At 38.2% G+C, this 27,241-nt stretch overlaps 1 protein-coding gene across 1 annotated transcript in view; it reads right to left on the bottom strand.

Moving 5' to 3' along the window:
• Positions 1–11,536: 11,536 nt before the first annotated feature.
• Glce (glucuronic acid epimerase) overlaps positions 11,537–27,241 on the bottom strand; it is a 119,984-nt gene continuing 104,279 nt past the window's right edge. Inside the window, exons 3-5 of the mRNA XM_026387832.2 lie at positions 26,518–27,116; positions 22,351–22,596; positions 11,537–15,503 (exon numbers count right to left, since the gene is read on the bottom strand). Of these exons, the coding sequence (XP_026243617.1) occupies positions 14,479–15,503; positions 22,351–22,596; positions 26,518–27,103 (1,857 nt within the window). The 5' untranslated portion in view covers positions 27,104–27,116 and the 3' untranslated portion in view covers positions 11,537–14,478. The remainder of the gene's footprint in view (positions 15,504–22,350; positions 22,597–26,517; positions 27,117–27,241) is intronic.

Below are 27,241 nucleotides of genomic sequence, written 5' to 3'. Positions count from 1 at the left end.
TCAGACTATTCAACTGTTACATATGATTTTTTTCTGGATTTGTGCCAAGATAGAGCATCCTGGTGAAAACCATATCAAGTCTGACCTCACAGCTGCTCCCAGAGGTGATGGGACTGTCAGGACAGGGCTCTGAGAGTCATCGGTTGTGAGATGGACAGAGCCTGAGATGATGACTTTGGAGAGTCCTCATATAAAGAGCAAGTCTCAGTCTTTGATAGACAAGGAAGTTGTCTTTATCATGTTGTGCTATCCATGTTTATTTTTATTTGCTATAAACTGCTGCTTGCCATTAGTAATGTCAGCATAATATTATTTTAAAAAACAGATGTAAATTAGTTGTATCATTGTCTAAAGAATTGAAAATATTTTTAAATGTTTTTAGAGAAAAAATTTAATAAATCAAGAGTGTGCATATAAAATATGCAAGAGAAGCATATAAAATATGTAAGAAATAAGATATAAGGAAATTAGAAAAAAATAAAATACTTATATGATGTTAAGAAGATTCACATTTAAATAGTCGCAGTTTTAGAGATTGTTTTCTGGCCATTCTATAATAATGAAGGAAGGAAGACTCTCAATTAAAGAGAGATTTGATTAAATGAGTAGAATACTGGAAGTTTTAGTTCTCTTTATATAATGTTCCAGCATTGAAAAATGTGGAAGAAACTGGTCATGGTAGTACATACTGGTAATCCCAGGTACTTGGGAGGCTGAGGCAGGAGGATAGCAAGTTTTAGGTTAGTCTCAGCAACTTAGCAAGATTCCATACCAAAATAAAAAAAAAAAATAAAAAGGATTGTGATAGCTCATGGGTAGAATGTCCCCGGGTTCAATCCCCAGTATCACACACACATACACACAAAAGAAAAATGTGGAAGAACTTAAGATGTTAAATGAATTCTTAATGCTAAATAAGGAAATATATCTACACAATGCTTCCTTCTTCAAGAAAGTCTTATATAAAAAGATAGCCCCTGAACTGAACAGTGTATGTAGGGGCCCAATCTTTCACAATCCCATTCTCTTATCGTAGACCAGCAACAACATTTCATGGGTAGATGCTCTGAATAAGAAGCACTGAGCTCGGCAATGCCTCAAGAGATAATAAAAATTCTATGTGATAGAAGGGATATGGAAATTTTAAATATTATGTTTTTTTTTGTGATAATGGCTAATTATCTCTTTACACTTTTTGAACATGATACATAAAATTTATGGCTTATTTCTGAATCTAAGTATTCCTTCAAGGAGTATATTGGTAATTCCAGTGGCAATTGTCTCAGAAAATTGAATCTGATAAAAAAAAAAAAAAAACTGTCTAAGAACAATGACTCAAGAAAGATCACCCTACTTGCTTGTCAATTATTTTTTGTAAAAAAAAAAATCAGTATAACATAAGTATACTAATTTTGCTCAAATAAAGGGAAACAACTTTTATGAAATGTGTTTTTATCTTGCTATTCATTCAAATATCCCCAGTCCATCAACACAACACTTAGACATATGAAGTAATGATTAAATTCGGTCACCACTGATATTTTACTTTCAATCATATAAAATAAAAGCAAAAAAAAAATAGATAAATAAAAACCAGTTCTCACCCGGCATGGTGGCATACACCTGTAGTCTCAGCTACTCAGGAGACTGAGGCAGGAGAATCACTGAAGCCTAGGGGTTCCAAGGACAGCCAGGACAATATAGTGAGACTCCATCTCAACAATAAAACAAGGGCTGAGTGTAGCTCAGTGGTAGAGCACCTGCCTTGCATGCATGAGGCCCTGGGTCCAAGCAGCAGTACCTACCACGAAAAACAAAACAAACCCAGTATTCAGCCACATGAAAAACTGCTATTTTTTAATATTATCACTAAAAAGATGTATTTGTCAAAGTAGAAAAACATTTTTCTTTTCAAGGGCTGTCAGCAAGATTAATAGCTTTTAAATACTTATTTAATTTTTAATTTAATTATTATATTGGCCGATAAAATTGTATGTATTTACTGTGTACAGCATGATGTTTTGAAGTATATGTACATTGTGGGATGACTAAATTTAGCTAACTAGCATATGCTTTACCTTGCATAGTTATTTTTGTGGTGTGAATAGTTTATATCCACTCTCTTGGCATTTTTCTAGAATATAAAGTATTAACTGTAGTCAGTTATCTCTCCCCCAGCCCCCATAATAGAGATTGAACCCAGGGCCTGGCATGTGTTAGGCAAGCTCTACCACTGAGCTGCATCCCCAGTCCTTTTATATTTTGAGACAGGACCTCCCTAAGTTGCCCAGGCAGACCTCAAACTTGGGATCCTCTTGCCTCAGCCTCAGTAGCTGGGATTACAGGTATAGGCCACCTTGTCTAGCAACAATATATCTCTTGAAGTGTTGCTTCTGCCTAACTGAAAGTTTGCGTCCTTCAACCAACATCTTCTAACCCCACCCCCCAACCACCCAGCCCCGGTAACCACCATTCTGTTCTACTATCTAGGAGAGCAACTTTTTTAGAATCCACATATGAGGGAAGTCATGTGGTATTTGTTTTTATGTGCCTGGCTTATCTCATGGAACAATAAATGTTCTTTAGTTTCATCCATGTCACAAATGACAGGTCTCATTCTTTATTTTTGGCTGAATAATATTTCATTGTGTGCATATACCAATGTGATATATCCATTCATGGGACTATAGATATGTCTTTAACATATATTTTCTTTGGGTACATACCCAGTGGTGGGATCGCTGGAGCTAAACATTTGGACTTATGGTAGGCCAGTCTCCATTTGTACTCCCCCCAACCCAACCTAGTGCTGGGGATTGAGCCCAGGACCTCATGCACACTAGGCAAGTGCTCTATCACTGAGCGACATCCTCAGCCCTTTTCATTTTGAGGTTGGTGTCTTACTAAATTGCCTAGGCTAGCCTCGACCTTTCCATCTTCCTGCCTCAGTGACCCCAGTAGTTGGGATTACAGGTGTGTGCCTCCACACCTGGTACCTCCCCTGCCCTCTGAGGAATACTGGCTTGCTCCAGTTTGGGGTAGTCACAGGCAAGTGTAGGTAGCTGTGTTTTAGACCTTACCCACAGCTCTCCCAATGGTGATCAAGTGACTGATGATAGAAGACTTCATACACAGAGATGAGCTGGAACAGAAAATAACTGCCATGTGATTGCCCTTTCACTCCTGAGGACGCTCTGACCTCCCCTGTGCGCTCAACAACTTGACGATGCTGTAAATCTGTCTTCTGCTCAGTCCACCTCCCACATCACCCTCCCTGCGCCTCGGAGGTGTAGCCACGATTTCCCCATGGTTTAAGCTCAGAAATAGCTACAAAGCCTAAATAAAGTCTTTCATCTGATGTGTGGGAAAACCAACACCTAAGTTGTTAGGTTGTTATCTACTAGAACTCAGAAAAGAATCCAATATCCTTGAAGAAATAGAACAAAATTTGACCCCAGAAAATGGAATTGGTAGAAATAAAGTCCACAAAAGAAAACTCGCCCTGGCAGAAACTATCATGAGTGAATTTTGATATTGACAAAAATTTGATCTATGAACCAAAGTCCTGATATCAAATTTAAGCAAAAAAAAAAAAAGAGAAAGAAATGGTCCCAATGAAAATGGTTTCGGTCAATTGGAAATGAAAAAGAAAAATTGGAAAGAACTTAACTAAGCTTTATAGGAAATTGATCAAGGAATTAAATTGACTTAATAGAGTCCATTCCGGAAAACCCTTTTCCAGAGAAAATTCATCAAAGTCAGAGTGCTTCTGAGTTACATGTTTGTACTTAAAAGGCTCCAGTGGGTTCTCTGTGAGGTTTCCATTGAGAAACCAGGTCAGGGCTGGGGATGTGGCTCAGGTGGTAACGCACTTGCCTGGCATGCGCGGGGCCCTGGGTTCAATCCTCAGCACCACATAAAATAAAGATGTTGTGTCCACCAAAAAACTGAAAAATAAATATTAAAAAATTTAAAAAAAAGAGAAACCAGGTCAGCTGCTCCTGGGTGGGAACAGTATCTGAGAGCAGAGGGGATGGAAGTATGATGGGGCAGCAGTGCTCTGACCCTCATTCACCCTAAAAACAGAAGGAAGCTTATATCATGAGACAGTCCAGGCTGGATTCTTCAACATCATCGTTATTATTTTAAATTATTATTATTATTTTTTGAGTCAGGGTCTTACTATGTTGCTCAGCTAGCCTCCAACTTCTGGGCTCAAGTGATCCTCCTGCCTCAGCCTCCCAAGTAGCTGGGACCACAGGTATGAATGACCATGCCTGGATACTATTATTTTATACCCATTATTATTGTATTCTTTTCTATTCTGATTTTAAAAGAAATTAAAACATTTTCAAGGGTTTCAAAAAAGTAGTGTGGGCCCTAAGAACTGTGGTTAATGTCTAAGTTGGCCCTGGTAGGGACCCAGGTCAAGGATAGGCGGAAAAGTCTGAGCGAGCTTGGGGTGGGCTGGGCTGGGGAGAAAAGACAGCGCTGTGTCTGCATCTTCTTATGAAAGGTACCAGGGTGGCGGCCCCAGCCCAGCCCTCCTGGCACAGCCAGGGGAGTCTGCTCTTCCCAAGGCCTGAGTTCCCATGCGTGCTTCTCTTCACTGTGGATCTCCCACCCCAAGCAGCCCTGGTTGCATTCTGTTTGAAACCTTCAGGAACCTGCGAAGCCCTTCTAGAGCTAACCCACCTCCAGTCTCACTGTTGTCTGCGTAGAAGAGGGCCAGGGGGCAGGGCTGGGCTCCCTGCTTCAATATTGAGCTCTTCAGTGTAGAGATAGGGTCATTCTCTCTAGCTCCAATATTAAACCCATCTACATGCTGGTGTAGAGGGAGTACTGCATGCCACACCCTGTCACAGGCCCTGGGAGCCCAGCACAGCATTAACTCAGACATAGACCTGCCCTCAGGGGGCTCCAACAGGGCAGCTCAGGATGGTTCCCCAACCCCAGCACTAATGAAGTTTGAGCTGGATAATTCTTCACAGGGAGGCAAGGGTGGGGGAGGCTGTCTTGTGCACTACAGAAAGTATACAACGTCCCTGGCCTCTACCCACTCCCTCCAAACTGTGCCCATCAAAAATGTCACTAGACATTGCCAAAAGACCCCTGGGGCAAAATATCCCCCAGTTGAGAATCACCAGCATAGGGATGGATGTTGACCATCTAGTCAGATAGGACTTGGGGAGTAACTGTTGTAAAAGATTGTAGGGCTCCCACAGAACACCCACTTAGGACCTCCACACACTCCATCAAGCCTTACCCTTGGCCAGTCTTGGTACTTTGCTGCTTCCCAGCAGGAAATATGATACTGAACCCCAGCCTGTTCTCAGTCTGGCTCACGGGAGAACCAGCAGGCAGTCCAGTCATATCAAGAACAGGTTAAACCAGCTGGGTGGCACCTGCCTGTGATCCCAGCTATTCTGGAGGCTGAGGCAGGAGGATCACAAGTTCAAGACCAATCTGGGCAACTTAGCAAGACCTGTATCAAAACAAAAATAAATAAAAAAGGCCTGGGATGTAGCTCTGTGTTACAGTGCCCTTGGATTCAATCCTCAGTATTGCCAAAAAGCAAAACAAAACCAAAACAAAACAAAATTAAACAGAGTCACTGGGGGAACAGGCCTGGCATCATTGTATTTTAAATCTTCCCAGGTAATTCCAGTGTGCAGACAAGCCTGGGAGTCAGTGCACTGGGAGGTGCTTTTTGAACTTTACCAGTTACCTAGCATTCTCTTCTGGGTCCAGGGACACAGGCTTGCAGGGAGCAGGAGTGGAAATCCTGCTGGGGGATGAAGTAGCCTCTGCAGTGTCACATGCACACACATACCCTCAAGTCCCCCAGGAGGGGATGCAGTATTTGGAGGATGTGTGTGAGAATGAAGTTCTAGGCTTCCCACCTCAGCCAGTGGCCCTTCTGTTACCCACGCCCAGCACGTGACCTTCATTCCTTGTCTCTCACCCCCGCCAGATCAGTGCATCAGCTGCTCAACACTGGTCCCTTGGTTCCACCTCATCTCCCCACCTCCGCCTCCCACCTCCGTCCGTCTGGGCTGCCATCTGCCTCCCTTGGGTGCAGCCATGAGTCTCCTTGCTCAGCTTCTCATTTCCACTCCTGCCCCTGTAATCCCTATCCACACAGCCAGGGAGCCCCTGAGGTAAAGGCAGGTGACATAACTGACTCCATGTCCCACAGCTGGTGAGCAGCGGGCCAGAGGACCCTTTGTCATGCTGCTGTTCTTGAGGCTGTGGAACAAAACTCATGGAGTCACCTAGTAGACTACTCATGTTTTTTTTTTTCCATAAAGATAAAAAATCTTTATGACTTTATAAAGTCATTGATTATTTTTCCCCCTTAAAAATGTGCTTTCTTTAAATAAAACTCAGTTTTAAACAAAGCAACCAGGCGACATGTGGACAGATCCTCACATGATTTCCTGGGGTCATTTATTTTCTGGTAAGAGCTCAGATGTCATGAGATAGAGAACTGATGACAAAGAGGAACAGAAACAGAAGTGTCCCTCTTCCCCACCCCTTCCATGCCAGGCCTGGGGCCAGCATGACAAGATCAGAGGTCAGATGAGGCCCAGCTGCAGTGCTCCCAGGCCACCCAACCTCAGGAGGCTCCTCTCCAGACTCCCATAGATGTGAAGGCTCCATGATGAAGAGGATTAGGTGAACAGTCCAGAGCCTCGGTTTTAGCTCAGCTGTCACAGGCACACTGATCCCACGTAGCCTCCACACACCCGAGCTCCTGCTCCTCCCAGAGCAGGAGACCGCCATTCAGTGTCTGAGGACCACTCTGAGGATCAAAGAGAATGAAAAGATTCTAAAAAATATCACGTAGGAAGACTCTTTAGAATCTTATTAACTCAAACTCTATCTTGGAAATTGTAATGTTTTAAAGAGTTTTTTTGTTTTTTTTTTGAGATGGTTTTTATTATGTTGCCCAGACTGGCCTCAAAATCTCAATCCTCCTGCCTCAGCCTCCTGAGTAGCTGGGATAAGGGTGCATGCTGCTGCTCCTGGCTTAAACACATTTTGTTTCTGATAGCAAAGAATAAAAAATGTGTACCTCCCTCATCTGTTGCTTCATGAACTTACGGAGGTTGGGCCTCAGTCTTATCCTTCATCCCTATAGCCATTACAGTGCCTGGTAACCTTTCACAGAGAACTTGTGTCTCTCCTTGTATGTGTATCCTCACCTATTAAAAAGCACTCACATCTTCCTATATATAGCTTTTTTAAAAAGTCCATTAGGGAAGTCAACAGAACAGGGGCTACAGAGGGGTTTAGTGTTGGGTCATCCAAAACCTAATGTAAATGGAAGTTGAAGAAATGGGGGCACACACCAAGGAGATTTTAATTCTGCAAAAATTTTCTGCCTCTGCCTCTGGGCTCTTCTAATCATTAGTAAAGCAAGCCCAATTTCACAGATGAAAAGGGCGGATTTCCTCTTATGGCAAATGTGGGAGAATGCTGGGGCTGAGATCTGTGTCTCTGATTGAGCCTCCTGTGCATGATACCAAAAGGGCGTCAGGAGATGGATCATGGTTATTGCCTGGGAATGATGGTTCAGAATGTGGAAAGTGAATTAGACATATCTGGGCTCAAGACCTTCTTTGCTTGCCAAAAAACTGATGATCTCTGGCAAATCAACTTCTTTAAGCTTGTTTTTTTTTTTTCTCATCTGTAAAGTGCACACAATATTTCCTCTCATAAAAATCAGAAAGAATATATGTAAAGTATTTTTTGCAAGAGCCCAATCCATGGTGGACATTCAAACCCTTCAGCTGCTAGTGTTACCATTGCTTTGTGTTTGATTTTGGAAAGCCAAGGATACTCAAAGCTGCCAGAGAAAAGGACACTCTAGGCCAACCGTCGTGGAGTCACTTACTGATACTGACTATTGATTTGGGCAGGGAGGATCTTCTCATCTTTGCTCTTGGTAGGAAAGCATGAATAATGAGTTACCATGGGTGAAAAAAAAAAAAAAAGGCAAAACCAACAAAAATCCAGAACCATAATTTGTTGATTGCAGACACAAAGAACTCTGAATATTTATTCAAGCTCACAAGAAGTTATCCAGGCAATACCTTCTGGTGGCTGTCCCCTGATGGACATAATGCCTGTTGCCTGCAGAGTGAAGATAAGACACTTTCCTCCAGATTACTCTGCCATGTGATTGATGGGATTTGGGAATTTGTTTGAGGTCTCCCACTGTATTCAATTGAATTCCAGAGATTTAATTTTACCAGATGTTAAAAAGGAAATAACAGAATACCAGGCACTAAATGAAAATCCTGCATTCCTGCCAGGTGTCTGCTTATAAACAAGACCTCACCTTCATTCCACTCCCCGGATTGACTTCCTTTTCTAGTCCCCAAAGAGGTGAATACTTGGTTTTCTGAACTGAAACGGAGCAGCCATTCTTATCTCAGTGATTTCACAAGGTGTTAAGAATAAAGCAAAGTCGTAGGCAGGCCCGGCTCCTCCTGACAAGAAGCTGAGGTGCAGGGTGCCTCCGGTCGCCCCCGTGTCCTATCTGAATTGTGTGCAGAACATTGTGTTCTGTTTCTCATTCTTCACAGGACTTTTTTCTCCCTCTTTGGTTGTTCCCTCTGCTTCTGTTTCTCAGTGGCTTGTTTTGCAGTTCTGTCATTTTGCAGAATCTTTCTACTCCTGGAAAAGGATTAGGGAAATTACACTGCTACTTAACATTCAGGAAAGGCAGGATACACATGCAAGTTATCAATCATTTTTACCAGATGGTAAATGGATCTCTTTTTACCAGAAATTGAGCAGCAAACAAATTCATCACCAATACAAAATTTAAATTCACATTCATTTTCAATGTGACATCCTTAATGAGCTGATATGATGAAAATCAATATTTTATCCCTATATTGTTGACTATTTTAACAGTTATAATAATACAGGCTTAGGACTAAAAAAATTGTCATTAAACAAAATATCACAACTTGCAGTTTTCATACTCCATCTCTACTTTTTTCTCCCCCAACACCCGAGATTTCTATATTCATAACAGGCTAATGAAAATGGCATGAAGGGAAGAAAAATAAAAATCTAGCAGCTTATACTGGTGTACTTTTTAACATCACTATTTACATTTAGTGGTTGCCTTTTGTAGTTGAGGGCAAAAAAATCAAGATTGATGAGTTCTCTATTTATTAGACTGCACTATGAAGCCTATGGGGTAAAGATGTGTTGATTTTCCAGTGGCAGAGCCAGGGCGCCCAGTCTCCTGTGCTCCAAATGTAGATTTTTTACTCAATTAATGTTCTGAATAGCTCTGCATTTTGGTTTTTGTTAGTTATCATCAAATTTAACAGCAGTCCTGGCTAGTCCAGTGTCTGTGTATTTAGGGTGAAGAGAGATTGTTATGGGCTGAACTGTCCGCCCCCCCAGCTCCCAGCAAATTCAGAGTTTGGAGTCCTAGCTACCCAGAGTGTGACTGTCGGTGAACACAGGGCCTTGAAAGAGGCAATTGAAGCAAAATGAGGTCATATGAATAGTCTCTAATCCAATATGACTAGAGTCATAAGAAGAGACTAGGGACAACGTGAAGACAGGGAAAAGTGGCCTAAGAGGAAACCAACCCTGCCAACATCCTGATGTTAGACTTCCAGTCTCCAAAATTTTGAGAAAGTAAATTTCTGTTGCTTAAGCTACCCTCGTCTGTGGGTATTTTATTACAGCAGACCTGGTGAATGAACACAGTAGACCAGACTGGAGGAAAATGCAGAATTTACACCATATTGTCATCAATAACACACTATTATTATTTTTTAATTACTTGCTCAATTGTTGCAAGTAACAGACACCTAATTCAGTGGACTTAAGCACACACAGGGAATTCATCCTAAGGATACAGTGGTACCTCATGGCACCTGAGTGGCATTCAATAGGCCTCAGAAATGCACTGGAACCAGGATCTGAAGCATTGTTGGGATCCTGGTTTTCATTGTTCCTTTTCACTATCTGCTTCAGTTCTTGTTCTTGTTTTTTTTTTTTTTTTTTTTTTTAATCCATCCCAATTTTGGATTCATGGGGAAGAGACTGGCACAGCAGTTGTCAGAGTCCTGTGGATTAGGAAGCAAGAAAAGAGCGCTTGTCAGTCTACAGACTCAGTCTCCTGCAGTCTGGAGGGTTTGGCCCCCTGCCCCGGGCAATGGGGAAACATACAGGTTCCGTGTACTACAGCAGTATGACCAATGTAGTAACACTTTGCTACAAACTGCAAAATCAAAGCAAGAGTAGCCATGACCCACCCAGTCCAAGATTGTTTGCCACCTATGACTATTTCCCAACTAAGGATAGTAGAGAAGAAACAGCAGGAAAGAATGCTGAGGAGCAGCCTGTCAAAATCTGTACTCCATCAGCTGAAAAAAGCTGATGGGTGATTGATGGGAATTCATGACAAAAATGGTACAGATGTTAAAAAAAAATAAAAAAGGTACAATGAAACATAACATGAAGTCATAGACTGGTGTCATATGTATTTGAGAACCTAAATCACTATTCTCTGAGAGAAAACATTAAATACTGCTCATCATTCTGAAGAAGAGGAAAGTATAGAAAATACGGGAAGTACAAAACTCTCAAGAATCTACATCTGTTACCAGTCTGAATGAGCAACTGACTGCACAGCCTAGCATTCTATTTTTCTGAGTCTTATGTGCTTTGGTACCCCCCGGTCCCCCAACTAGCACTCCTTAATGCCCAGGTGCTACACTTTTTGTTCTTCCCCACTTTGTCAGACTTAGTAGTCCTTACATGAACCATACTTGTTGCCTTGTCATCAGGATGGGGGGTCCTGAGGAGGTCCCCCAAAGGGAGGTGGACTTCAACTCAGGCCTTAAGGGTACTCCATGTCGTTGCAGAAAGGAATTTGAGGATGGGTCAAACTGAGGCACAGGTTGATTTTACTCAGAGAAAGGAAGTAGCACATACTCCGAGGGACAGGGCAGCGTGCAGGGGTTGGAGAGGAGCACGCTAGCTCCATCTTAGCTAGCCATGTTTATACATGGAAGACCAGTGGTACAGGGGCATGCTCTAAGAGGGTGTTTTTAGTTCTCCGTTGTGTTGGTAAGAGGACATGTTGACCATTACTGGGATGGAGGAGTTATCTTCTTTTTTCTGTCTTTGACATGTTCTGCTTTCTGAACACAATATTTACATCAGCGTACCTGTAGATAAGTCTAATAATTCACCTAATAGTTCTGTTTGTGATCAAGGTTAAGTGAAAATGACTTTTAAACCTGAATTTTTAATCCACTGAAGTGGACTTTAAATTATGGTCCCCCTTGTATTCCTGCATGTCTCCTTTCTACCTATCCTTATCTTCTACCCTATCTCAGCCTGACTAGACACCATGGGTGAAAAGGAATACTCAGAAATGAGCTTGCTGGCTCAAAGAGTTTTAGGATAATCCAAGAAGAAAGAGACATGTCCAGGTATATTCCTTTTAAGATACAAACTTTATTTTACAATTTTATAAAGCAGCTTTACATTAAGCACAAACAATCCATTTACTTTGTAGAGAAACAAAATACCTTTCCATCTGCAAAAAAATCAAGTTTTGCTGTATATAAAACTAACATGTGCACATTGTGCTTAAACTGCAAAGTCTGTACAGCTTTACAAAGGACTACCCTTCAGAAGGGCATCCAGTAAACACTTTATTGCATATTTAACACATGGTATATAACCCACATGTACAATGGAGAATAAACAAGAAAACAATTACAAGGAGGATGAAAATAGCAGCTTTCAGTGAAAGTTTGCATACCAACAAAGGAAAAGGACCGCCACATCTGGAGACTTGTGCTTGGGTGTCATTTTTGCATTTGCTCACGTTCACTGGATGGTTCTTGGGTGAAGTGTTTATATACAATAACTCCTAATGGGCCAAACTTGACCTCCATCCAGAAACTTTTGGCTTGTTTTACAACTGAAGTGGCACTAGGTTTCACATCAATGCTAACTTAAGGTAAGTGGAAAACAGAAAACAAAAGTAAACCTATAATCTTAAAGAGAAATGTAAAGAAACAAATTAAAACTTTAAAATACCCTCCCTATTCTCTCTAAACTAAGAAAACATTTTACATGATTGAAAATCCCCAAATGCCCTAGTTGTTTGTAGAGAAAATGCAGTGGAGGATCCCAGGCAGCATCCCTCCAGGTATGCCCCAGCTCCCCTGCATCACAATCGCCTGGATGCTTGTGAAACATGCAGATTATCATGCTACAGGCAGAGTTAGAGTATCTGGGATCTACATTTCAATAAGCTCCCAGGTGATCCTGAGGCATCCTGAAGTCTGATAAGCATTTATGGGTCTGTACAGACAATGCTGCTGCTATGGGTTCAACTCATCCTCTTAGATAATTCTGGGCTCACAGGACAAATCAAGTTGCTGTTATGATGTGGAAGGCAGGCAGTGTAAAACCAACAGCAGTGAAATAGCAATGCCATTTCTAGATCAAAAAATCTTTCCTTCTTCAGTGGAAAAGAACGGCCATATTGTTAAGGCACTGATATTTGTCACAGAAGCAGTACCATACTGTTTTTACTGATTCCCCTAATCTGAAGACCAATGTGCAAACACAAAGCAGAAGTCTGGACCATTCTAAATAATAACAAATATGATGAAGTATAAGGTTCTCAGATGGAATAAAGTTTGTTTTGAGTATTGGCATTGAAAACAACAACAACAAAAAAAAGAGGGGAGTCTTCATTTTTACTGCCAAGACAATACAACATATTTTATGTTTAAACATTGCTGAGCCATCTAATGCATAAGAACTACAAAGGGGAAAAGCCTAATAACCCACATCAGTTGCTATGGGCAAAATTAAAAGTTGTGGTCATAAAAATTGGGAGTTTAAGCTTATTTTTCTATGGCCAGTTTGATATTGTCTTCAGCGTAGAGCTCAACCTTCTTGACTCTTGCTCCCTTAGGTGATGTTATGATATATATATATATATCTCACATATGCTTCTAAACAGTGGTTGGTAGGGTGAATTAATTAAGATATAGTGTGTAGGCAGGTAATCCATCTGGCTCTTAAATGTGTACCTGGTAGAGGTCACAGATAAACTGCGTTGTGTTTGTCAGTCCCTTGAAAGTGTCGGGTCTCATATTTCCAAACTGTAGATTATAGTATTGATTTTGTGTATTATCATACCCTAAAACAAAAACCAGAGCAAAATCAACCCCTTTGTTTTAACCTAATATTTGAAGCCCTATAGCAGACATTGCCCATGGTCCAAGGACTATGGAACCTATTTATGAGGTTTGGTATGATACATAACCTAAATAAAGCTCTGATTATGGGCAGCAAACACAGTAGCATTTCTTTTAACAGCTGGAAAAATTTAAAATTAAATTTTAAAGGAAAAAACAATGACAGAATCAATGATTTGGAAAATGATAATAAAAAGTGATCTAGGCAGGAGAAAACTTTATTATGATTCATGTATATTTAACCTAGTACTTTCCTTAAAGGGGATGGGAAATCCTAACAGGAAGTAATGGTAGACTTAAATTTACTAGTCCCGTTCTAAATTTAGATTTGTAATAAATATTCCACATAATGTCTCCCCAAATATCCCCCACCCCATGAACAAAACTCCCAAAGTGCAGGCTGAAATGAAATGCATGATTCCAGACAGTGACAAAAAAGAAACCATTAAGTTGGGGGCTGAGGGAGGGATAGACTGATTATCAAACTTTTACTGATTGTAGATCAAGTTTCACAAAACAGATAACATTTTTGTAATTTCTTGTGCAGTCAACAAGTTTCATTTTAGTTGTGCTTACATTATATAACTGTGAAGCCTGAACACTGGTTGTGTATTTAATTTACATATTTCAAGAAAACCATAATTCAAAATATTCTCCATATATAACAAATTGAACAAATGTGACATTTACCCCCAAGAAATGAATCTGTAGAAAAAAACCAGCTTTTTAAAAAGTTGAACACAGTCCACTATCCAGGCTACAAGTACATTTTTTACTGTATTATAGCACATAATTTTTTGAAAAGTCTGCTTTCAATATAAATATAAATAATCACGTTTTAAAAGAGCTCCATACCAGTCTCTAGGTAAGTGCTAGACAGCTGGCCGGTAATAGCAACTTACCATGATTTTTCCCATGCTGAGCAGGACTGGACTATCTATGTGGCTCCATGAGGTGTTGAGCAAGGCTAAGACAAACATCTTTGTTTGGCTGACTAAACTCTGCTCTAAATGCCTCCTACATTTCTAAACACTCAACCCATGGAATGCAATTATTTCAGAAGACGGATTTTAAGGATCACTTATCACTTTGCTTTAATCCACAAAAACCTAGTATACACAACCTTTAAAAGTGTGCCTGTGCTCTGCTGAGACAGAGCTGTAGTTTCTGGGTTCAGAAGAGGCTGAAATGTGATTTTGGTTGAGCTCTAGTTGTGCTTTGCCCTGCTGCCTTTAAGGTAGCTTTTCCACCTCTTCACAAATTCTTTGAAGATCGGGGACTCATCAATGGTACTGAGTAACTGCAGCTGATTGATGTGGGTGGTATGATAGTCCCAGCGGGCAAGGTTGGGAGCGATGCCGAGCATGAAGTGACGGAGGTCATAGATGGTTCCTGAGCCAGTATCATACAAGGGCAGCATGGCTTTAAGGGATTCCATGCCACGGTCATACAAGGACCTTGCTTCTTTCCCAAGTTTTTCCCCTGCAGTTTCTTTTAAGTCATACAGCCCAATTAAAGAATACATAAAGCCATTTAAAACAAAAGAGCTAGGTGTGGTTGGATATTCTTCATACCAGTCATGTTTATTCATGAACACAGCTTTAACTCCATGCTGCTCTGACAGAAACTTGTAAGGGGCTGTTGCCCTTAAAGCTGAATTGAGGAATATGTGGTCTTTTGTTAACAGATAGGCCCTGACTAATGTAGAAATGGCTTGCCCTTGGGCCATGGCAGAGTACCACCCTGGTTCTAAAGACTTAAACCCTTCCCCTAGCTTACGGGTTACCATAATTGGCCAGCCACCTTTCTCATCCTGATTCCTGACCAGCCAATCGCTAGCAGCAAAGAATGCAGCCATGTGGGCTGTGGTAGAGATGGTAATGTTGTCAAGGAATCCCTTCCCTTTTGCAATCAACCTAACTACCTTTTTGGGCATAATTTTGGTTGGTTTGACAGCTTTTGTGTTGGAAAGACCCACTCCTTTCCTGAGGTCAGTGACCAGGTCTCTGGTAACTGTGCTCCATGAAGTTCTGGGCCCAATGCCATAGTATATGTCTCTTTCTTTAAAAGCAATCAGTTGGGTATTTGAGACATAATGTACAGTGAAGAGCTGATTCTTTTCTGTAGTCTCTAGAACCACGGATATACTCCCATTTGTCAAGAACTTGAGGTCAAATGAAATAATAAAATCTTTTGTGTTTCCCAGTTGCAAGGACACACCTTCACTGGTCTCTGTAGAGGGAAAAATATCAACAAAGACTGTTAGTATAAAAGCGCTTTTGTATTTGAAATGTAATTGCAATTTATCTTTTATAACCACTGACCATACAAAATTAAGACCTGGGCATTTTGGGTATCATATCATTATTTATGTACTTTTTTTATTAAATCAACCATAAACAAATGACAGAATGGACGAGTTCCTGGTAGCTTCTGAGAACTGGACCAAAGCTCAGAACTTTGGCCATGTCTGGTTTAAAGGATTCAGAGCAAGTGACAAGGGTATTTTCAAATTGTCTTTTCCAGATCCAATGCCAGGTATCAGTAATCAATGACTATTCTAGTATACCCATTCTGCAAAGAAGAAAAAATAGCCAAAAGCTAGCTCAGCACACATTTTAAAAGAGAGGTTAGAAGTTCTAGAAAGAATAGCATATACAAGTTTTCAATTTCTAATCTATTTAATATTTAATATGTGCTTACTATGTTCTAAGCATTTTATATATATTAAGTCATTTATTTCTCTTAATTACAAGAGGTGCTAGAGTACCGCTCCAACTTTATGGTTGAAGAACTCAGACACACAAGAGTTACGTAATGTACCCAAGGTACAAAATGTCGTTATATAATCTGGCTTCATAATATATGTCCTTAATGATGAAAAGGGTAAGTTTGTTTTTGATGTTCTCTAGAGTTAAGAATAGAAAGTTGAGCAATGGGCTCATGTATTAGAGAAAAAGTCATGTGTGTGTGTGAGGGCAGCATGAATTTCTCCTCTAGCTTTGAGAAAGCAAAAATATACCTCTTTCAGCCTTGATTTCTCCATTGTTCAAAAGTTATTACTTTACTTTGCAGAGTAACTGAGAGAATTTAAAAAGAGACAATGGCTTATAATAAAGTAAGAGTAATAGTGATTACTATCACTAATTATCACGATAATAAAATAGTAAAAGTTGTTTTATCTGATAAATTATTAAACAAAAATTTCTCTTATAAAGTTATAGTAAAATGATGGTGAGTTCTCAGAAAAATGACTTTCTGAATACTGCTCTATTCATATATATTCTGTAGCTGTATCTCCCAAGAAAAGAAACTGAGCATATTAAAACAAACAAACAAACAAACAAAAATACCCAGTAGGGCTGGGGTTGTAGCTCAGTGGTAGAGCGCTTGCCTAGCATGTGTGAGGCAATGGGTTCAATCCTCGGCACCACATGAAAATAAATAAATAAAATAAAGGTATTGTGTCCAACTGCAACTAAAAAATATTTTTAAAAAACCCAGCAGCAATAAAAACAATGAAAAATACAGGTAGTACAAATTTTAAAACATTAAGGAAAAAATGATCTTTATACAGCTATATTTCCACATGTATTACCTCATTTGATCCTTAAAATTATCTTCTGAGGCTGTTAAAGCTGGAATTATTTCCATTTTAGAGATAAAGATATGCAGGTTTTGTAAGGTTAAATAAGGGTTCGCTCAAGGCCAAAAGCTAATTAGCGGTTAGAGCAGGGACTAGAATCCAGGTTTCTTGGACCAAAGTTCAAAAACTATAAGACAAATGCTGTTGGAAATGGCATCCTCAGGAGAATATCAATGGAAGGGTTATTTCTCTTAGACACAATCATAAAATCACATCTCTGCTTTGGAAAGTCTTTGAGGAAATCATTAGCATGTCACTGGAAGTAAAGATTAGAAATATGAACTTATGACAGCGTATATGGTGTGGACAGCTTGGAGAGCGCCAGCATGTTGAGTTTATCATTTAATTTGCAACACTGGATTCTATCAGTATGGACACAGGTGGCCAAGATTCTTAATCATTTCATTTTAATGGAACAATTATGGAAGCTGTATCAAGAATGAGGACATTGTCCAAGGGGAGGAAGGAGGGGAGGGAGGGAATGGGTAGGTGCTAGGGAGTGATACTGGCCAAATTATATTATTGAATTGTGTGCACATAAAAATAGGTAACAACAAATCCCACCATTATGCACGAGTACAATGCACCAATTAAAAATATGGAAAAAAGGCATACAAAATAAAACATCATGATAGATTTATGTATCAAATAAGGCTTTGAATGGCATTTTAGAAATTGATTTTACAAGTAACCTTTAATGAAGTAAAAATCTATTTTATCTGGCAAGATATCAATGTATACTTTCTTCCCTAACTAGTATTTTCCTGCTTCCAGAGTGAAACAGAATCTGAAGCTCAGCACAATATCCCTGAAACACTGCTGGGTTCTGAACTGACTTATGAATCACTCAGGATTAAATTATATTCTGCAGAGCAGACTATCCTGAGTGCTCCTTATTTTTTCATTCTTAGGGTAATGTCTCATTCATCAGACAATATTTTTAAGTCTGACATCTATTCTAGCCAAACTGGATAACAAACTGAATGACCCATCTTTGGAAGTATAAATGAGAGGAAACTGAAGAATCCATTTCCTCCCAGAATTCTGTTCTAACTCTCAATTTATATATAAAAATGTAATGAAATGACATGGTTAAATAAATCACCTTATTATGTCTTCATATACCAGATCAGTCCAAAGAATTCAGGAATGAATGATGTCATGGTATGACCTTTGAAAAAAATCATTATTAATTTTCCTAAAATATTACCACCAGCAGAGGGAGTTACTTAGTCATACATAGGAGAAGTGATGGAGAAAATCCACAAATTAAAGCAACCAACAACTCTGCATTCTTCACAGTAATTCTATTAAACAGGTCTTTTAATTTTTATTTTATAGCGCTACCTAGGAGGTTAAATAACCTGCTAACATCATCAGGAGGATTTGAATGGTAGCAAATGGGATGGTAAGGTTCAGAAAGCTCCTGGAAATATACTATCTGAAGACTCCTGCTTCAAATCTACTAAAAGAAAGTTCTGATTTTTCTATTGTTTGAAACCTATGACCCTAGTTTTTCTGAGCAGTCATTCCTATGAGTTACTGTAGCTTTATCTGGTACATGGGGTACATGTACATACTTAAGAAAACAAAGGAAGGAGGGGAGGGAGGGAGTGGGTAGGTGCTAGGGAGATGGGTGCTAATCTTGTCAATGATTTTTTTTTTTGGGGGGGGGGTTGACACTAAAAGCACAAACAGCAGCAAAAATAAACATGTGGGACTGTGTCAAACTACATTTTCCCACAGAATAGGGATCAATCAACAAACTGAAAAGGTGGCCTACAGAATAGGAAAAAATATTTGTAAAACATATATCTGATAAGGGGTTAATATGCTAAAGTATATAAGAAACTTTTGTAACTCAATAGAAAAAATTAAATAATTAAAAAACAGGCAAGGGATCTGAATAAATATCTTTCTAAAGAAGATATACTGATGGCCAAAAGATACACAAAAAGGTGATCAACATCCCTAATCATCAGGAAAATGTAAATCAAAACCACAATGAAATATCATTTCATACTTGTTGGAAAGGCTATCATCAAAAAGACAAAATTAACAAAGTATTGGTGAAGATATGGAGAAAAGGGAACTCTTGCATGCTCTGAATGGGAATATAAATTGGCAGTCATCGAGGTTCCTCAAAAAATTAAAAATAGAACTACTATGCGAGACAGCAATTCCACTTCTGGGTACATACCCAAAGGAAATTAAATTCGTATCTCAGAGATATCTGAATTCCTATGTTCACTTCAGGATTATTCATAACAGCCAAGAAATGGAAAAAACCTAAGTGTGCAGTGATGGATGAGTGGATAATGTGTATGTCTGGTGGAATATCATTCAATCATAAAAAGAAAGAAATTCTGCCATTTGCAATAACATAGATGAACTTTGAGGGAATAATGCTAGTGAAGTAAGTCAGAGAAAGACATATACTATATCTGGATCTAAGAAAGTTGAACTCAGATGGTACAATGGTGGTTATTGTGGGCTGGGAGGTGGAGGAAATGGAGATATACTGGTCAAAGGATATCAGCTTTCAGTTATAAAATGGATAAGTTCTTGGCATCTAATGTACAGTATGATGACTATAGATTATGATACCATATCAAATACTTAAAATGTGCTGGGAGAGATCTTTGATGTTCTCATTACCACATGTGCACAAAAAAGGTAACTATGTGAGGTGATGGGTGTGTTAACTCACTTGACTGTGGCAATAAATTCACAAGATAATTTATAAATGTATTATAAATTTATAAAGATATTTATAAATGTATATCAAAGCATCACACTGTATGCCTTAATTATAATCAATTTTATTTTTCAATTATGCCTCATAAAGCTGAAAAAAATCAATGTTTTCATACAGAATGCAAACTTAATATTCATTCATTTAATCAATAGGCTTACTATGTGGATTGAGAATCAGGCCTTACTTAGAACCTTGAAGAACACGGAGATGAGGATCAAGGCAGAAGAGAAGCTCACAAGTAGCCTAAAAAAGAATGACTATAGAGATAGGAGGGGAAAGTGGGTTCCTAGAAATGAAACATAGAGTGTTTTGGGTAAGGAAAAACTAATTTAATAGAATAGAACAGGCACAAAGCTTAAATTTGTTCAATTTTAAAGTTAGGAAGAAAAAACATTATTCATCAAATAAAACGATAAAAAATACGTTGCAGACTCATATAATGGTTGTTTACTCTAGATGATTTTGTTCCATTTCAGGCAAAAAATTTCAAGGAAAAGAAAGTAAAAATAAAAGGCTGACACCATTCAGCTCCTGGTCTTCCAAACTCTTACTTCACTTAGGCATATGCTTTAAGATACCAGTCCAAAGTTCTTCTCAACAGTGACTCTCTGAATTCATCTCCCATGAACTCTCTGTCTTCTAAAAAGCCTCATCTCTCACACCTCTTTGATTCTCTTATCCCGCTCTGCTGAGTAGTAACTCAACTTCATTCCCTCTCACACCTGTAGTATGTAACTATAGTACACCCAGGATATCAAAACCTGCATGCCACTCCCAACTAGCACTCTTAATCACCAGGAAGTGCTAACTCTGAGTAGGTGTGTTCCACTGGCAGAGTAGCTGTCACGGAGATCCTTCCTCTCTATGCTTATCGCTATGTTAGGAAGTGGTTTATCTTAAGCTACTGGCCATAGAATAAAGAGCTAAAATGAAGATTCCCCCAAGTAGGATGTGAGAACCTATCTTCTGTATTTCCCAGAGCACCTAAAAGTGTACAATGAAATCTGCTGCTCTAAATAGAATGAGTTCAGAAGATTGTTTTAAGAAAAACTCCCAGACATTTGAGGAGATCAAGACAAGGGTTGTGATTTTCTACCCTAATCTAAACCACATTATTAAGGAACATAAAACTAAGCTCCTTGGGTGCGCCTGAAGCTCAATGTTCTTTTGCTTAGTGTAACACTTCCCCACTGCAATACCCCAAGCTAAACATTGTTAAAACATTTTCTTGCAACTTCTCATCCAGCCAAGCCTGTTGTGTAATAATAAGCAAAGATGCTCCATGTACTGGAATATCACAGAGTACCCTGGGAGAAAAGAAGTTCTAGTCACAGAATAAAAACTAAAGGTCATCCATTATTTGCACTGCATTAAGCACTCATAAATCCATTACTTAAGGCCATCTAGAATGAGTAGATTTATATTGTGGCTTTCAAGGTCTATGAATTACACAGTCATCAATAAAAGACAAGGAGAGAATATAGAAGAGGTCTTAAAACTTTTCATTTCTTTTTATTTACTGACTGCAAGGTTAGTGGGAGGGGGGACGTTCTGATCTTGACAACATTTCCCCATAGAGAATTAAGCCAGAGGTGCTGAGATTATTTCATTGTCTTTTTAAGTAATGGAGTCATTAATTCTCATGGATATTGATTAGTGCAGAAAAATACATTACATCCTAATTAATGAGACTGTCTTAGTAAAAGGGGAAATGTTGCATAAAGTTAATTTGATTTTATAAGTGATTTTATTAATGAAAATGGTTTTATATGAAGTTTGAGATAATTTAGTACATTAACAGAATTCAATCAGGGAGCATGTCTATTTGGTAATGCTACATTTTCTTGAAAAAATGAAATGCTAATGGTAAAAAATATACAAAGGAAAGGATGGGTCTTTCCATAAAACAGTTTCTGCCTTGGTGCATAATAAACTGCAAACTAATATAAACTACAAATAAACTATACAAACTATACTGAAATATTAAAATAAACCAAGGGATCCTGGGGGTGAAGCTCAGTGTACAGTGCTTACCTATCATGTGCAAAGCCCTGGTTCAATCCCCAGCAATGCAAAAACCAAACCAAACCAAACCAAACCAAAACCATGGAGCTTCAATCCTACAGGCTATAGACCCTGGAGGTACACACTGTAGTGATCTCGTTTGTGTGTGTGTATGATGGTGGGGACTGAACCCATGACTTGGGACATGCTAAGCAAGAGCTCTACCACTGAACTATATCCCCAGTCCCATAATCTGGATGTTTTCAGTCTATGGCTTAGCTTTTCACATAGTAAATATTCCTTTTTATAACTCCTTTTTTTTCCCCTCCTAGTACTGGGGATTGAACCTAGTAGTGCTCTACCACTGAGTTACATCCATTACCCTTTTTAGTTTTACTTTGAGACAAGGTCTTGCTAAATTGTGATCCTCCTGCCTCAGCCATACAAGTTTCTGGAATTACAGGTGTGTACTTCTGCATCCAGCAATAACTTTTTTTTTTCCCCTAGCTGTTCATTCTTTAGAGATTTCACTTAGGTGACAGCATTTGTTTATTTACTTATGTAATATTAAAGGTCTAATATGTTTTTAAAACCCATATTAAAATTTTAAAGGAATACCAGGTGCTATGGATTAACATAAAATTAACCGACATACACAGTACATAACTTACCTGGAGCAATAAACTGTTTAACATTGGTGAATCTAGATTTATCAGTCACACTGGCCATAAAGCAGCCCTTTGGCACAGTCCAGTCATTAGGTTTGATGTTTCTGTCCCTGTCTTCTGCTGTTTCATACACCTCTATGTGAGGGGGTTTCTCAGTTAGATTCTTGCTGTAATGACTTAACCCATACTGTGCAATCTGGATTGGGTAGAAATAGCCTTGAGGTCCCCATTGTGTCGATAATGGCACCCCTATAAAAAGAGAAACAAAATGAATAGGATTTTACTTCTGGAGAATGTTTTAGGGTTATGAGCAACTTTTGAGCTTTTTATACTGCTTTCATAATTACTAGAAAATTAGTTAATTAATCAGATAAAAGTATTCATTCACTCATTATTTGTTGAGAGAGCAATTTAACATTATCAATTACCTTTTAAGGACTCTTTCAAGTGTCTTACTTTTGCCACAGATACCATGTTTCATAATTGTCTTTCGTACATTCAAATTTTGTATAATTTAGAAGTATGAAGATGTCACCAAGATTTTATTCTAAATACTAAGCCTGAAATTTTAACGTTTGCTTTCTATTTCCTCATCTCTCTCTCCAATGTCAAAGTGTGGTCTGAGAACTAAGTATGTCATCTGATGGTTACAGTATTTGCTTAAAAAGATAGTTATGACTAGGCAACATAAGATACAAAACAAGTGCTTCAATATTTTTATATCCTTCTTGCTAAAAATTAATTTCTAAGGAGTGTTTTCAAAAATTGAATTGAAGTTCTATATTTGACCATTGATTTTTGAGATAATTAATAAATTTCTTACAAAATTTTTTAGATGTTTGGTATTAGTCTTTATTTTAGTAATTTCCTACATGGGAACTACAAGAATATACTGCACAGAATACTGTAGTTCTAAAATGAGTGAACAAACATCTGATGGGCACAGCAGAGACTGGGAATCTACATAATTGCATGTGTTTTAATGCAGTTTCAAAATAATGTTTAAGAAACTAATGATTGCTATGGTTTCAATATGGCATAAGTGTGTCCCCCAATGTTTCATGTGTTGGAAACTTGATCCCCAGTTTTATGAATGTGAGAGGTGACAGAATCTTTAAGAAGTAGGACCTAGTAGGAAATAATTAGGACACTGAAGGTGGTGCTCTCAGAAAGAATTAATGTACTGCTTTTGGGACTTTGGTTAGTTTTCATGAGAGGGTTCTCGTTAAAGAGTAAGCCTGGCTCCTCCTATGCTCTGGCTTCCATTTGGTCCTCTTGCTGCAATAGCTCTCTGATGCCATTCATGATGTGACAGGGTGAAGGAGGCCCTGGCCAAAATCAACATAGGCTGTTTTGAGTTTTAGCCTCCAAAACTAATAGCTAAATAAATCTCTTTTCTTTAGAAAGTACCCAGCCTCAGGTATCTTGTCATAGCAACAAAAGACGGACTAATACAGGGACTATATAGGTTATAAATAAATTGTTTAACATCTATATACTCTTTTCAAGAGATAGAACCCCCAAATTAAAGCAGAATTATCACTTAATAAAAGGTAGGTTTTTATAAGCTCATATATATTAGTCTATACTAATGTATAACTGGCATAAAACTGAGACTTCCCAATGGAAGTAACATCCTCCAGAGTATTCATAAGAATATAGTATAATGATAAAGCCTGAATTCATAAATCAGGAGAAAAGATCATTTGAAACATGTTGGGGGAAAAATCTAAAATTAGTACCTGACTTATACCATTTTTCAAAATAAAAATCAATTTAGCTGGACTAAAAAAGTTAAATGAGAGGCTGAGGGTGGTACAGCTTAGTAGTATAGAGCACCTGCCCATCATGTTTGAGGCCTGGGTTTGGTCCCTAGAACTGCAAAACAAAAACAACAACAAACTAAAAAAGAAAAATAACGAAACTATAAAATTATTAAAGAAAATAAAAATAAAATCCTGGTATAGCAAATGCCTTTCTAAGCATAAAATGAATAAGTCACAAAGTTCAAATTTATATGTTTAATAAACAACTAAAATCTTCTAAAACTAATAAATCATAATTAAAAGATAAACGAATTGAAGAAAGTATCTATAACAAATGCAACAAAGTATTGCTACTCTTAGTATATTATAAATACAAAGTTCTTACAAATACCTGTTTTAAAAACCCTACTACTTGCATTAGAAAAAACAGGGGAAAGAACATGAAAACATGGTTATTAGCACAGGAATGATACTTGACCTCACAGTTGTTAAAGGAAGAAAACTATAAGGTCTTTTTGTAAATAACAGATTAAAAACAATGTTCCATGATGGAATTTGAGACAAAAGCACCCTCTTATTATGCTACTGGAAACATGAGGAGGGCTACTACCTTTTTGGAAAACTGTTTGACAAAACATATCAAAAGGTTAATCTGACATGTGGTTAATTATATTCTCTAGAAGGAATATACAACTCTGAGAATATAATTCAAATAGCAATAAAAATTAACAATAGGGTCTGTAACATTATTTACAATAGCAGAAAATTGGGGAATTACCTAAGTATCCAACAAAAGAGAAGGATCTCATATATTACATATATCATGAAATGACCTTACTATGGAATGTTAGACATTGAAATGTCCAATAAATATTTAATTATAAGGAGAAATACTATAATTATAATAAATTGAAACAGCAATATAAAAAATTGACTATGCAGTATGATCCCAATTTGTTTAAAAATGTATATTCACAACAACAGATCAGAAAAAAACACATCAAAATATTAATAATGATTACATTGGCTCTGGGTGTTTTTTACTTTTTCTTTAGAATCTAAGCATCTACTGATTTGGCCATGGATATCTTTGAAATCTATAACAAATTATTATTTTCCTGAATTATTAGATAGTAAGTATCATTAAAACTATGTTAAAGTTTATGAGAAAATATAAATATCTCCAGTAAATTGACAAAAATGATAATGATTATTTTGGGGTAGTAAGAACATAGTATAGGTAAATTTGTTGCCTTCTCTCTTCTAATCTTTGGTAAATATATTATCTAAAAAAATTAGATAGATGCAGTGGTACACATCTGTAATCTTAGAGACTCAAGAGGCTGAGGCAGGAGGATCTTAAGTTTAAAACCAGCCTCAGAACTTAGCAAGGCTCTAAGCAACTTAGTGAGACTAAGCAACCCTGTCTCAAAATAAAAAGGACTCAGTGGTTAGGCATCCCTGGGTTTAATACACAGTACAAAAAAAAGATATCATATAAATAGGAAAACACCTGCATCAGAATATGCAGAATATATAGACTCCAATTTCCAATTTGATGTACACCACTAACTTCAGAGACAATGGCTATATACACTTTTTACCTGAGGGAGTCTGAAGATATCTGCAGAGTTATCTTCTTTTTTTTTAATGTTGTAGATGGATACAATACCTTTATTTTATTGATTTATGTAGTGCCGAGGATCGAACCCAGTGCCCCAAGCACGCAAGGCAAGCACTCTACACTGATCCACAACCCCAGCCCCACAAACTTCTTTTCAAAGCAAAAATATAAAGTTAAAAGCTGTTTCAACATGATTTTAATAAATTCATATTAAAGTTTAATATTAAAATTGAAATTATATTAAAATCACTGTATAACAAAATGAGGAAAGTGAAATAAAACCTGAACCAATCTCAAAATACATTGTTTCCCCTGTTCAAATGATATACGTCAATGTCAAATTTAATTTCCTTCTCGTCAATTCCTAGATTTGAAAGCAAATTCCAAAATGTACTAATAACCCCTCAGGAACAACAACTGCTTCAGGTTTCTAAAGACAATGAAAGATAGCACACACAGACTACAGGAGTATGGTATAAGTTCAGTGTCAGTGTACTGTCTTATCCTGAGGACTTGAAACGTCCTTTCAGAGACCTGTCTAATAAGGTAATAGGACAACACTGGGAAATTGAGGGATCCAAGGGATGCTCTCTCCCTTTCGTATCTCCTCTCATAGTATTATAATAGTGTATTTTAAAGCAAAATTTCTGCTATGTTTTGACCTTACTTGTGAGAATCTTAGATTCTGAGGAAGGTTAATGGAATAGTCCTATATTCAGGTATGATGGTATCTCAACAAAATCAGTCTAGAAAATACAAGTGGAGCAAATAGATACCAACCTTCAACCCCACTTATGCACTTGACTCTGTCTCGGACTTCCACATTGTAGCCTTCAAAGGACATGAATACACCGTCAGGGTGATAAGGGGCTCTCTGTGCATAGACTTTGGAATAGCTATGAGAGAATTCAAACCGATCATAGCCATCATACTGAACCACCTTTCCATAAACATCAAAGTATTTTTCTACCCAAGTGAATGGAAGAAAGACTTCATTCCCCTCTCGTCTCCCCTTAATTGTGTGTTCATCATTTATGAGACAGTCAATTTCTTCATATTTGAGTCCTAACACCTTGCTTCCCCCATTATTATTGAAGCCCCCAACGACAGGGGGTGCTTTCTGCTGCTCCTGGGGGAATGCCTCCTCAGATTGCTGTTTGGCCATGTGGTTCACATAGTGGTTACTCTCAGATGCTGCTGCTCTTTTCTCTAATCCATCCACTCTGAAGCCACTACTCAAGTGCCGTGGAAACTGGATTGCTTTGTCACTGGAACACTTATTCCACAAAAGTACTGTGACCAAAGTGAAGAGTGCACAGATGATAATCAAAGTCTTATAGCTGACCCGAGCTGCCAAGCAACGCATATTCAGACCATACCTATGGAGGCAAGAAGAAAAATGTATGCAAAGATGTTAATATTGATATTTCATAAGATAACATTGTCTTCATTTTTAAAATGTTCAACAACATTAGGATTATTAAATGCAAGCAATCTGATGAGA

This window comes from Urocitellus parryii, chromosome 6, assembly GCF_045843805.1.
Source record: "Urocitellus parryii isolate mUroPar1 chromosome 6, mUroPar1.hap1, whole genome shotgun sequence".
Taxonomy (NCBI): domain Eukaryota; kingdom Metazoa; phylum Chordata; class Mammalia; order Rodentia; family Sciuridae; genus Urocitellus; species Urocitellus parryii.
Note: the sequence above shows the minus strand (reverse complement) of the source record. Positions and strands in the feature narration are given on the sequence as shown.